This window comes from Myotis nattereri (genome assembly GCF_964212035.1).
Source record: "Myotis nattereri genome assembly, chromosome: 3".
Lineage (NCBI taxonomy): Eukaryota > Metazoa > Chordata > Mammalia > Chiroptera > Vespertilionidae > Myotis > Myotis nattereri.
In genome coordinates this window covers 145,874,553-145,886,439 of record NC_138077.1, presented here as the reverse complement: position 1 = coordinate 145,886,439, position 11,887 = coordinate 145,874,553, and the positions used below count along the sequence as shown (strand labels likewise).

The window sequence follows — 11,887 nt, the reverse complement described above, 5'->3', positions numbered from 1 at the left end:
TCAATGATGAAAGAGAATCATTGATCGGCTATCTCCTGCACACCCCTTACTGGGGATGGAGCCCGCAACCTGGGCATGTGTCCAGACCAGGAATCAAGAAACTATGACCTCCTGGTTCACGGTCGACACTCAACCACTCAGCCACACTGGCTGGACAGTAAATATTTATTGGTCTCCTACTGTGTGCCAGGCACTGTTCTGGAAGATTCAGCAGTGACCAAATAAATACAGCTCCACAAGAGACTGCGCTCACCTCTGTATCCCAGCACTGAGAACAGTGCCAGGCACATAGTAGGTGTTCAATCAGTATGTGTGAAGTTGATTTGGACAGAAATGGACAGTCTGATGGTGGTCACCATGAGTCATGCATACCTTGGCTGGAGATGTTTTAAAAAAGCTACAGGTAGTTGGGATTTAGGCCAGCACCTTATTCTGGTTTAAGGAATTGATTTGTGCAAGAAATTCCCGTAGGTGGATAGAGCCAGAAATAACCCAGAGAGCAATTTCCCTGCCCCTCATGCATCTTTAGATTTGTCACTTACCTTGAGCATAGCAGCTAACCAATCTCAGATACCATCTTTCCAATCTCCACAGAATCAAAGTAGTCAGGGTTATACTGGGATGATACAACCACATCTACATTTTATAGTCACGGAAACTGGTATCAGGGAGGTCACAGGATTTGCCCAAGTCCCATGGTGTGTTGGTGACAACTGCGATTAAGACTCCATCTCTAGACCTCAGGCTTGTGATTTCTTTATTCATCTCGCAACCCTCTGTCCTTTCTCCTGAAACTCTCAGGAAAAAGAGCCGATGTAAAGGGTGTCCCGAAATTCACGCAAGATTTGAATTTTGCGTGAGCATTAACAATAACAACAAAATAAAAGCCTAGTTTTACTTGGTTTATTGAATCAGATTCTAATATCTGTTGCCCTTTGAGTTCAATCCCTTCAATTTGATAAGCATTACCAAGTACCAGTTATGGCCCAGGAGCAGGGACAATGAAGACCAATGAAGACCACGGCTTTGCGTAGGTGCCAGCGAAGCCGTGAAGGCCATTTACCTGATGTCCTATTCCATGCATAACCCTATACTGTATACTTTATGAATCAATAAAAAATTTACAATTTTTAATTATAAACCTGTGTTTTCTATCAAAATTACTTCTGGCGTGAATTTTGGGACACCCGTTACATGCTCGACTGTCAGAGACTCTACAAGGCGGGAGCCTCGTATTGTGCGCCTCGTTTTCCTATTAAGAAACAAGACCCTCTGAGGCAGAGAAGAGAAGAAGCATCGGAAAACCAGAGCAACTGAACTCCACCCGCTTCTGGACGGTGGCCGTCTGCTTTACTTCAGTGCCAACTCCCCCTACAGACTGAACCAAAGGACTTCCACAAAGCCCCTACCTAAATAAAAATAAAAAAACACTACGTAAGAGTCTCAATACTTTATTAACTTAAAACATCACTCTAATAAATACGTATGAACAAACATAATGCACTCCAGAAGACCTAAAAAACATTTATAAACCTCACCAAAGGAAAATAGCATTTTTTTCTCTCTCCATGGTGCACATGGAAGGGTTAAGTGTTGAAGACAGAGCCTCCACTCCCCCACGCCTGCTAGCTTAGGCATCTTTAAAAAAAATTCAGCTGAACAGTAAAAAACTGAGTATTCACACACATCTCTGAAGTATCTGTTCAGTTATATTTTGTTTGTGGTTGATGAAATCCAAAGGGGTCAGAAGGGAAGGTTCACGATTCTGCTTTGTCTTCTCGGAATTCCTTCGGAGGAAAAGAACAGACCCAGCCACTGGAGGTGTGACTGTTAGCCCGGGGCCATGACCTTAGTATCTGGTCCCCGTATCCAGCGAGGGCCTGGTACCATGGTAACGGGTGGCCAACCAACATTTGCTGAGTCAATGGATGCTATCTTGAAAGGGCACTGCTCTGTGCTTCCACCTCCTCCCCGATGAGGCCTTCCATGAAGCCTTCGCCGGCCTCTAATCTCTTCTCATCACCAAGTCCACCGTTCTTGAACTCTTTCTTGGGGCCAGGCTGTTCAGTGTGTCTTGTCTCTTCAAAAGTATGAAACTACTTCCCCAAATCAGTTTCTGAAACCATCTTCAAGTGGGAGAAAGGATTCCTCCAAGATTTACAGGCAGCACCTCACAGAAAGGGGTCAGCGGACCCCCCAAAATGAAAATAAAAACACTCCTTTCTTCATTCTGGAGTTAAAACGACAACGGCATGAACGCGTGTCCACCTTGTAAATAGTGATTCCTCCTTTTCCACACAAGTGTCTGGGTGGGGCAGGAGGAGGAGTGAAGAAACCTGAAGGGCCTTCCGGTCTTGGGAGCAGGACAGAGGGTCCCAAGATACAAGACTTCACTTTTCGAGGGGCTGTTCCCTGTGTCCAAGGCACCCAGAGTCATTTGGATCCCACTCCTGGATGAACCTTGAAAAGGTAACACCCCCTCTAGGGGCTCCCGGACGTGAGGTGAAGGGGGATCACCCAGGTGGGATCTGCAGCCTCGGGGCCTGAGGAGTCAGAAGTGGCTGCTGGCCAGTGGGCAGGCTGCCCTCCCTAGTGTTGTGTGATTGTGTGTGGCCCGCCAGGGCACTCATTTGAGCCCGTGCTGCGTCTCCCGGTGCCGCCTGAGGTCCACCTTCCTCTGGAAGCCCTTCCCACACAAGTCACAGCCGAAGGGCTTGAAGCCTGTGTGCTTGCGGCTGTGGGTGATGAGGTTGGAGCTCTGGCTGAAGGCCTTGCCGCACACCTGGCACTTGTGGGGCTTCTCACCTGCAGGAATGGAGGGGGGAGGGGAGGAAGTATGAGTCTGTGATGAAGCCAGAGGGGACTCTCTGTGACCCACATGCTCTTGACGGCAGCTGGCAGCACCCGGTCTAAGGCCTTCACGTGACGTGGAGGGTGATATGTTGCAACGCAAGTCCCCGGGAGCCAGGGGGGCACCAGGTGAAAGGGAGACTTTCTGAGTGGGGGTTCCCAGCCAAAGGCCTCAAACCGTTTCCTGCTAAACGGAAACAGCAAAGGCCACGTGTCCTCCCCAAGCTCACAGCTGAAGCCACCCTGGGAGGACTCCCGTGACTTTAGAAGCAGAGCGCTCCCACGGCAGATGGTCAGCAGGAGGGCTGGGGAGAAGGGTGGGGGTGGCTCTTCAAACCATGTGACTGTTCTAATTCAGAGGAAGTTTTCAAATCTGAGTTTCCAAGCACGTGTTGGTTTGTAGGGACCAGTGAGCCTGCCTTCTTTCCTGCTCTTGAAGGACAATAGACTGCATCTGAAGCATGGGGATTTCTTAAAGTCTTGTTTTTTAAAATCCACATTTGGGCCACAAAGTATTTCTTTCTTTTTCCTTTTTTTATTTTAGAGAGGAAGGGAGAGGAAGAGAGAGATAGAAACATCAATGATGAGAGAGAATCATTGATTGGCTGCCTCCTGCCCGCCCCGAACTGGGGATCGAGCCCACAACCCAGGCATGTGCCCTTGACTGGAATCGAACCTGGGACCCTTCAGTCCGCAGGCCGATGCTTTATCCACTGAGTTAAACCAGCTAGGGCCACAAAGTATTTCTTAAGGTAGCTGATCCTTTTCTATCTTGATTTTACTTTCTTTTTACGAGGTTAATCAGAGGGTTCTTTATATACTAGCAACTCTTCACCATAGATTAATAAATACCATTGAAAAAGTTTTGTATTTTCCCCCAGTTCATGAGCTGGTTTAACATTTGGGGAAATAGCATGGATTTCCAAATAGTCTCAGCATGGCATAGGGCTGGACCCTGGAAAAAATGCAAAAGAGATGACGTTTGTTTTTGAGAAACCCTCAGTCCCTCTTGCCGCACCTCTTTCTGTCTTCCTGCTTCAGATTTCCTTGATAAGGAACCACCCATCAAAATGTATCCTATCCCTTTAGGGTCAAACAAATCTGAGAAACGAATTCTAGCTATAATGTAAATGTTTGATAAGGGCTTACTGTTCCATTCAGTCGAGATCTTAGTTGCATTTTGATAAGCGTCTTGAATACCTCTACTAAAAGGAGTGGGTTACATGGAAATTTCAGGCAAGAGGGCATGGTTAAAATAGGCTATTTTTCTGGGTATTCTGATGGGGCCATCTACAGTGCTCAAGCATATTTATAAACATTAATGATAGGTGTTTGGAACACATGGCAATTTGTTTTAAATCAGTATTCATATTCTGAAATAAAATAGTCAGATTTCTGGTTCTAATGTCTTGTGGACTATTAAAGAGAGTGCTCCTGGCATTAAAACTGCCACCTACACACAATCCAAACCTCAGGGAAAGAGTACAGAACTGGAAGCCAGAGCATTTCATGGGCCCTGACCTTTGGTAAATCATCCCATCTCTCTGAATTCCAGGATGGTGATTTCAGCTCCTGCTTTATGGGACGGCAGTAAGGATCAAGTAAAGTGACAGACTTAAAAGCACTTTATAAATTATAAAGCATTGTAATAGACAAAGAATTATCATGACTATTCGTGAACTTGCTGATGTTCTTAAAAGGGCAATAAGCGAATAGAAGCTTTTTATATCTACCAACCCCCACGACTCTGAAAATAGAATACAATAAACAGTGGTCAAGAGCTCAGACACCTGAGGTCAGACAGAGCACAATGTAAGTCCTGGCCCTGCCACTTGCTAGCAACGTAACCCTGGCGGGTTAATGAACCCTTATGGACCTCACTTCCCTCATCTCTAAAATAGGAATAAAGAATAGTCTCTTTCTCCCAGAGTTGTTGTGAGCATAAAATGGTAACGCATTTACAAAGTGCTTAGCAGACAGTGCAGTCATATTTACCATTGTTGTTCCCTCCTCACTGAGAATAAGCTCTCAGACTCTTAAAAATGCAGCCAAGAGGCCACACATAAATCCCGCCCCCAAAAGGCTGGGTGGGAGCCCTAGAGAAAGTCCTCCACCTCTAGGTAAACATTTAGAGCAATGACTCTGAGAGGACCCTGGGGCTTCCCATTTCACCCAGAGCAGGCAGCAGTTGGAGCAGCTGCTAAATTAGAGGAAGATATTCTTTGTAAGGATAGGGGACCTGCAGCTGACCTGCCGAGTGGTTCTTCAGATACAATCCCAAACCAAGGCCCCCTCTGGGGAGAACCATGTATGCAAATGAACCTCAGAGAATCTGCTTTGCTTTCTTTTACACTCTGCAGTGATTAGGCCTCATTTGCCACTCATTCCAGGGGGCAGACTCCCACAAAGATGGTGAATTATATTGGCCTCAGGGGGAGGAACTTACCACCCCCCCCCCCCATCCCTCACTGGGTGTTTCCTACAAGCCAAGGGCCTTAGCTCACCAGTGTGGATGAAGGTGTGTTTTTTCATGTCTGACTTCTGATGGAACCTCTTGCCACAGTACTGACAGGGGTAGGGCCGGGTGTCTGAATGGATGAGGAGGTGTGTGGACAACGTCGATGACCTCTTAAAGCTCTTGCCACAGATCTTACAGTCAAAGCTCCTTTCCTGTGGAGACAAACGTGTGGCCTTCTGCTTGCAGTCGTCTAGGCTGCCATTCTGCTTACCACGGACCTGACTCAAAACCAGGGCTTTCCCTTCTCTCAGACTCCCTTTCCGAATAGCCTGAGCCCGGTATCCTCTCCCTTCCCATTCACTTCCAACTTCTACCTTCCCCACCCCTCTCCTCTTGCCCTTTAACATTTTTTCTACCCAAACACTTTTCACCCACAGCCCTCCACGCCCCAGGGCAAAACTGTATCCCCACCCTGCTTTTTTGACACCCATTTATAATAACTTCTCCACCCTCTTCAACAGGAGGCTTCGACCTCAGTCACTTGAGATGCCCCTTCCCTGCAGCCAGCCGTGGGTGTTGAGAGAGATGAGAGAATACTCTTTTCAGTAAATAAGCATCTGTACGTAAGCACTGTTCTGTCATAGTTACTTCGCACTACTTTGCTTATCTACCTTCTGTCTCTCGCCTAAACTGTAATCTCCGTGGGGGCATTGTGTCAGGGACCCGGTATGTTATGGCACTCGCATGTGCCTAGCACCTGTAAGTTGGGCGACAAATATTTTGAACGAATCAATGAAAGCATAGTAGGACAAGTATGCTACCGGATGCTCTAAATGGCCGGGGGTCAATGCAGATTAGCTGAGAGCATGAAGCCGAGCTAATAAATCCGACATATCAGCGGCAAGGGTGCATACAAACGCTCCTCAAACTCAAGGTAATGATCAGGATCACGCTCTGGAGGCTCCCAGTGACATGACACCAAACTCTAGGGTTGCCGAGGCGGCCGGCCACCCACATTTTCCTACCCACCTCGGCAAGGGGACATGGCCGAGGAGACAGGGCAGCCAGGGATCCGGAAAGAGAAAACCACCAGGTGGAGAGGGGCCGGTGCCGCAGAGACCCTGAGGCCCTCCAAACGCGAAAGCCCAAGCAGATCGTGCGAGGCCGTCGAGCGCCCCCCGCCCCCCGCCCCGCTTACCTGTGAGTGCACGGCTTTGTGCTGCTCCAGGCTCACCGCGTGCCCGAAGGTCTTGCCGCAAATCTCACACGCAAAGGGCCTCGTGCCGCTGTGAGACCTGCGCACATGCACCTCGAGCCCGTGCGGCGTGGAGAACACCTGAGGCGGGTGGGCCGGGGGAAAGGTCGCTGAGAGGGGCCGAGGGGCGCGGCCGCGGGCTGGGGGCGGGCTGGGGGCGCGAGCGCGGGGCAGGCCCGGCCGGGAGCGCGGGAGCCTCACCTTGCTGCACTTGATGCACTTGTAGGAGCCACCGCCCAGCAGCAGGCGGGTGCACAGTAGCTCCGACTCCACCTTGACACCGGCGCCTTTGTCCGCGTGCAGCCCGTGGCTACGCTCCGGGTACAGCCCGCCGGCCGCCGCCGTCGGCCGCTCGTACAGCCCGGCCACCGCCGGCCCGAAGTCGCCGTAGAGCCCCAAGCCCGCGCCGCCTCCTGCGCTACCTCCCCCGGGCGCCCCGGCCCCCGCGCCGCCCGCCGTCCGCTCCGGGCCGTACAGCGCCGCGGGGTGGCCTGGCTCCGGGGTGCGCTCGCAGAAGAGGCCCAGGCCTGCGCCGCGCTCCAGGGCCGCGCACGGCCGGTAGCTCTGCACCAAATTCCGCAGGTCAGAACCCACCAGGCCGCTCCACGAGTAGGGCTTGAAGGGCAAGGGGAAGGGCTGAGCTTCGTCCAGCGATGGGCACACCGACTTCTCCGAGGCTGAGGAGACACGAGAGGGCGTCCGGTCAGGCTTAACACGGCCTGCCAGGCCCCCAGCATTTGTGCAGCACCCCGTGCGCCCGCTGCCGCGCTAGATGCCAGGGACGCCCGCAGGATAAAACGCAGCCCCGGTCCCTGAGGCCTCGAGGACCGCTGGAGGCAGCAAACAGATCGTGTAAACGACATCGGGCGAGGAGGTCGGTCATTCTGTGCCAGGACAGCGGACGCGCACGAGGTTAAGAGGGTCTTTGCCGGCACCGGGTGTTCCCGCAGAGAAAGGCGCGCCTCGCTGCCTGTGCGCAATCAATGCTCTGAGCCGAGCTGTGAGGGAGGAGAGGGCGGCCTGGGCAGCACTCGTGGGCAGAGGACCCAGCTCCGGCGCTACCCGGGCCCTGATTGTCCCCACTCAGTCCCTTTTCGTTCCTGAGATTGATAAGGAGGGAAGGAGAGGACCAATCAAATGTGGCCCGGCCTACCCAAGACCTACCTTCCTGGGAAAACGACCGCAACAACTGCAAAGGGAAGGCGTTACATTCCTTAAAGGTATTAAGGGCTCACCCAGTGCAGGTAACGAAGGAGCAGCCGGAAGGGGATTTGGGGCTTGAACTGCCTGCCAAATACTACTCCCATTTCCATCATAGTTTGACAAGGGAAAAAAAAAAATCCAAATTTCTTAGAAAATAATTTACAACTAAGGTTTAGCCACCAACTCTAAGGGGAATAACTTTGCAAACTCACAGCTTTCTGCATCCACCCCAACCAACAAGAATCTTGCTAAAAAACCAAATCCCCAACATAGACTTTCTGTAAGTGCACACGGACCTGCCAATCTGCTCAGGCACCGCAGACTCCTCTCCGAGCCACCCGCTTCAGAGGGAGGCTGCAGCACTGCGAGCTCCCGAGGGAGGGAGGCGGCGGTGCCCAGGCCTTTGCGGGTGGTGTCCAGCACAGCCAAGAAGAAACCTCGGCTTGCTGGCCCCCAGACGCACGCGCTGGAGCTCCGTCTGTAACCAAGTCAGCGCACCGAGTGCGGGAGGCTGTGTGTGTGTGTGTTGCGGGGGTGGGAGTGGGGGTGGAGGTTCCTTTTAAAACTAGTAAATGCAACCTTAAATAACCGACGCTTGGCAGGTCAGGCTGGTCTGCGCTCTCCTTCCCCAGGCCCCACCCGATGTGCTCTCACGCAGTTTTCTCGAAACTCGACTTGCCCCGATGGAAATGAAACCAGCCTGCTGGTCCCCAGAACTGGACCGAACAGGCAGAACAAAAAAATAAAACGGGCCCCCAATCCCGCCTCGGAAGACCCAAGCGGGGGGCCGAGATTTTCATCCCGGATGGGCTCCTCCCGCTGGGCGCCCAGCTCTGCGGGGGGGCCCCCCACGCCGCGGAAGCGAGAGTTACATTTTAAAGCCAATGACACTTTCCTCTCAGACTTCCCTGGTCTCCATTTGTTGGAGACTCGGGGTTCTGGATTCTGGGATCCCAGCTCTTTCTAAACAATGAACTCTGGCCTGAAAACGAAATGTCGACGTTGCTGACGCTGGAGACGACTCATTTATTTTTTTTCCTCACCCACCCCCTCTGTGCAAACAAACCGGGTAGGGATGAACAGCCCGGGTCCCGCCGCCTCGGGTCCACGCAGCGCGTCCCGCAAGCAGGTTGCCACAGTCCCAGAAAGTCGGGTGCCTCCCTTGCGGCCCTATCCCCCACGAAAACTCTGCCTCCTCTAGGAAAGACCCTCCGCCGCCACCCAGTTGGCATTTCTGCGCCCAAAGCCGCGCGGGTCCCTTGCCCCGCCGAGCGGTCCCTGCGCCCCGGCCCCGGCGCTCCCAGCGGGTCCTTACCGGGAGACACGGAGGGCGACGGCGGCCTCCAGAAGTCCTCGAACTCCGAGCTGCGGTCGCAGGCGCTGCCCTCGCTGCTGCCGGGGGACGCGGAGGCTCCGTCGGGGGTCTCCGTCGGCTGCGACTCGGGAGACAAACGGCTCCCGGGCTCCACCTTCACCCCCGCTGCGCCCGAGGTGCTGCCTGCGGAGAGGAGGCGGCATCGGTGCTCAGGCTGGGCCTGGCTGGGCCCGACGGTTCTGGAGTGGCGCTCCTCCGACCGCGGCGCCCGGGCGTCCTCCTCTCTCCCCGGCCCTGGCCCGCACCCCTCCCGGATCGGAGGGCGAGGGCAGGGAGGTCGTGGAACCGAAGCGACAAGCCCGGAATAAAACCCGGACGAGAGAAAACAAAGCAGGCGGAAAGGGGGCGTCGGGCCTCCCTGCCCGGCTCCCGGGGGTTGGTGTGGCTGGGGGCTCGGGGTCCACGTCCCGGGAGCAGCCCCGCCCGCCCGCGCGCGCCCCCCGCACCTGCTCCGCCTGGCGCCGGGACGTGCTCCGGTTGGAGGGAATAGTCGGGTCCCGGGGAGCGCGGTTGGTGGTAACTGTGAGCCTTCTTGCTCTTAACAAGGAACGAACGCGGCATGATGGTGGGGCGGGCTGCGCTCCCCACTCGGTTTGCACGGGTCCCTGGCGTCTCCGTCCCCGCGCTGTCACCCCGAATTCTTGCTCAGCCCCAGCTAGGCGGAGACCTGCGAGAGGAGAACCGGGTGGAAACCGGGTCAGCACGCTCCGGGCCCGGGAACGGGCAGCCAAGCAGAGATAGAGCTCGTGCCAGGGAGGAGCGAGTCAGGCTCGCGGGAGGAGGGGCTTGGCCCCGCGGCGCCACGCTCACCAGGTGGCACTCGGACAGGTGGCGCGAGCCCGCCGCCGCCGCCGCCGCCACAGCTCGCCCGGGCCGGGACTCAGGCCTCTTCCTCTGCCTCGCCCACGCCCCTCGGCCCCTCCCCTTCTCCCGCAACACCGTTCGGCAAAGCCTCCCAGGAGCCCGAGTACCCAACGGGCCGCTTATTCCAACTCGACCCGCTGGGCTCTGCTTTCGGGCTGGGGACGAGGGCGGGGGCGCGAGGACAAATTTAGGGACTGGGGGTGTGTCGATGGTCGAGGACCCGGAAGAGGCAAGTAGCCAAGCCCTTCGAGAGCCAGCTACAAACTGGAGGGAAGGGGGGCAGGGGCGGGGCACACTGGGCAGGATGAGGGTTGGGGTCGGGGGCGGGCCTCAGAGGGGGACCGGGGCAGCAGAGGTCCGAGAAAGAAGGTAGGAGAGCAGGGGCACCAGAAGGGGAGGCGGGGGGAGTGGCAGAGGACCAAGCCCGGCCCTGGGAGGAACTCGCATCCTGGCAATCTTACTCGTCCCACACTCAGTGCTCCACGCGGGGAAAAAGTTGAACGTGGAGACGTGGGTGCGGCTATAGCAGTCAAGGTCCGTGGCCAGACACCCCGGACCCTGGAGACCTAACCTTGGAAACCAAGTCCCGGGAAAAACCGCTTTCCACTCTGCTCACCAAAAACCTTGTCCTGGGGAGGTCGAGCCCTAACGGCGCGCGCTGGCTGAGAAGCGCGCGGCGTCCTCCTAGGAGCCCGCAGAGAACCAACAGTTCAGTGGGCGCGGGAGAGTCGAGGTCCGCGCGCGGGCCCGGGAGAGCGCTCACTGCCCGCTCTGCCGCTCTCATTAACCCCCCAATCAGTTCACCTAATCCCGGGGTCGAAACCTGAGCCCGGCGGGGAGGCGGGGAGGCGGGAGGCGGGGAGGCGGGGTAGCGCCTCTGCGCTGCTCGGGTCTCTCTCCGGGGGCGGGACTAGGGTGGCTCAGGAGGTCTGGAGAAAATGAATCTGCCTTCCTCCCGGGGTGAAGGCGATGGGGGCTGGGTACACTTGTGAGCTGCAGGCTCTTCGAGCAACAACGCTCCGTGGTCTTAGCTAGTTCAGAAACGGGGCTCTGGGGATGATGATGGCCCTTGCGCTTCGCGAGGTTTAGACCGCCCGACTAGACGGCAGCGGCTCCCAGGGCAGGACGCAGGACGCCGTCTAAGTCTGCCCATTGGCGCTCCGGGCATAAACGTAATTCTCGGGGACTCGTTCCCTGGAGGGCATTCCACGTCCCACCGTGTCTCCTTTCCCGGGAGAGGCGTGGGGACGGGCTTGGGAGGAAAGAAGGCTGAGACTTGTAGCATAAACCCAATCGACGTTTCCCGCGTCCTAAGCTCCAGGAGGCCCCCTAGGGGTGAGGGTGCTTCCCGCCTCCAACCGGGTCGCCCGGAGGGTCGGGGTGCTGGACTGAACCGAGGCGCAGTTCAGTTGCTTCAGTGTTTCCCTGCGCCCGGCGTGAGCTGCCATTCGACCACGTAATGACACTACGAACGCAAAAAAACCGATTCCTTAAACAACCATGAAACTAAAAGGAAAAGGTAAACGAGGCGAAACGGTCCCGCGGGCCCTACTGCATCCTGAGTACCCGTTGGCGTAGAGCCGAACAGCGGGGGTCGGGGCAGGGTTTGAGGTGTCCGCGTCCCTTCTTCTGGACTGACCGGGGCCGCGCGGGATCCGGCGGGCGAGAAGCCTGCCTCCCCGCCCCTGCCACAGCCCCGCGCCTCTCTCGCATCCTGGCTGGTTCTGCGGGTTCCTGGGAGGGTGGAGTGGGGGGCGGGGGTAGGGCCGAGCACTGAGCGCGTGGGAAGGCGACCTCGCTTAGCAGCTGGCGGCCAGGGGGCGGGGCGGCCCTCGCGGCGCACGCGGGTCCGCAGGGCCTCTGTTCACGGTCAGGGCCTGGG

General features: G+C 55.9%; 1 protein-coding gene across 1 annotated transcript; it reads right to left on the bottom strand.

The window, feature by feature from the left end:
* Positions 1-1,436: 1,436 nt before the first annotated feature.
* On the bottom strand, positions 1,437-9,702 carry GFI1 (growth factor independent 1 transcriptional repressor; the record flags this gene model as incomplete). The annotated part of the gene is made up of 6 exons (XM_081088230.1): positions 1,437-2,805; positions 5,355-5,520; positions 6,507-6,644; positions 6,765-7,240; positions 9,082-9,264; positions 9,588-9,702. The coding sequence occupies 6 exons, from the start codon at positions 9,700-9,702 to the stop codon at positions 2,627-2,629; spliced, it is 1,257 nt and encodes a 418-aa protein (XP_080944356.1). The 3' UTR covers positions 1,437-2,626.
* Positions 9,703-11,887: the final 2,185 nt, after the last annotated feature.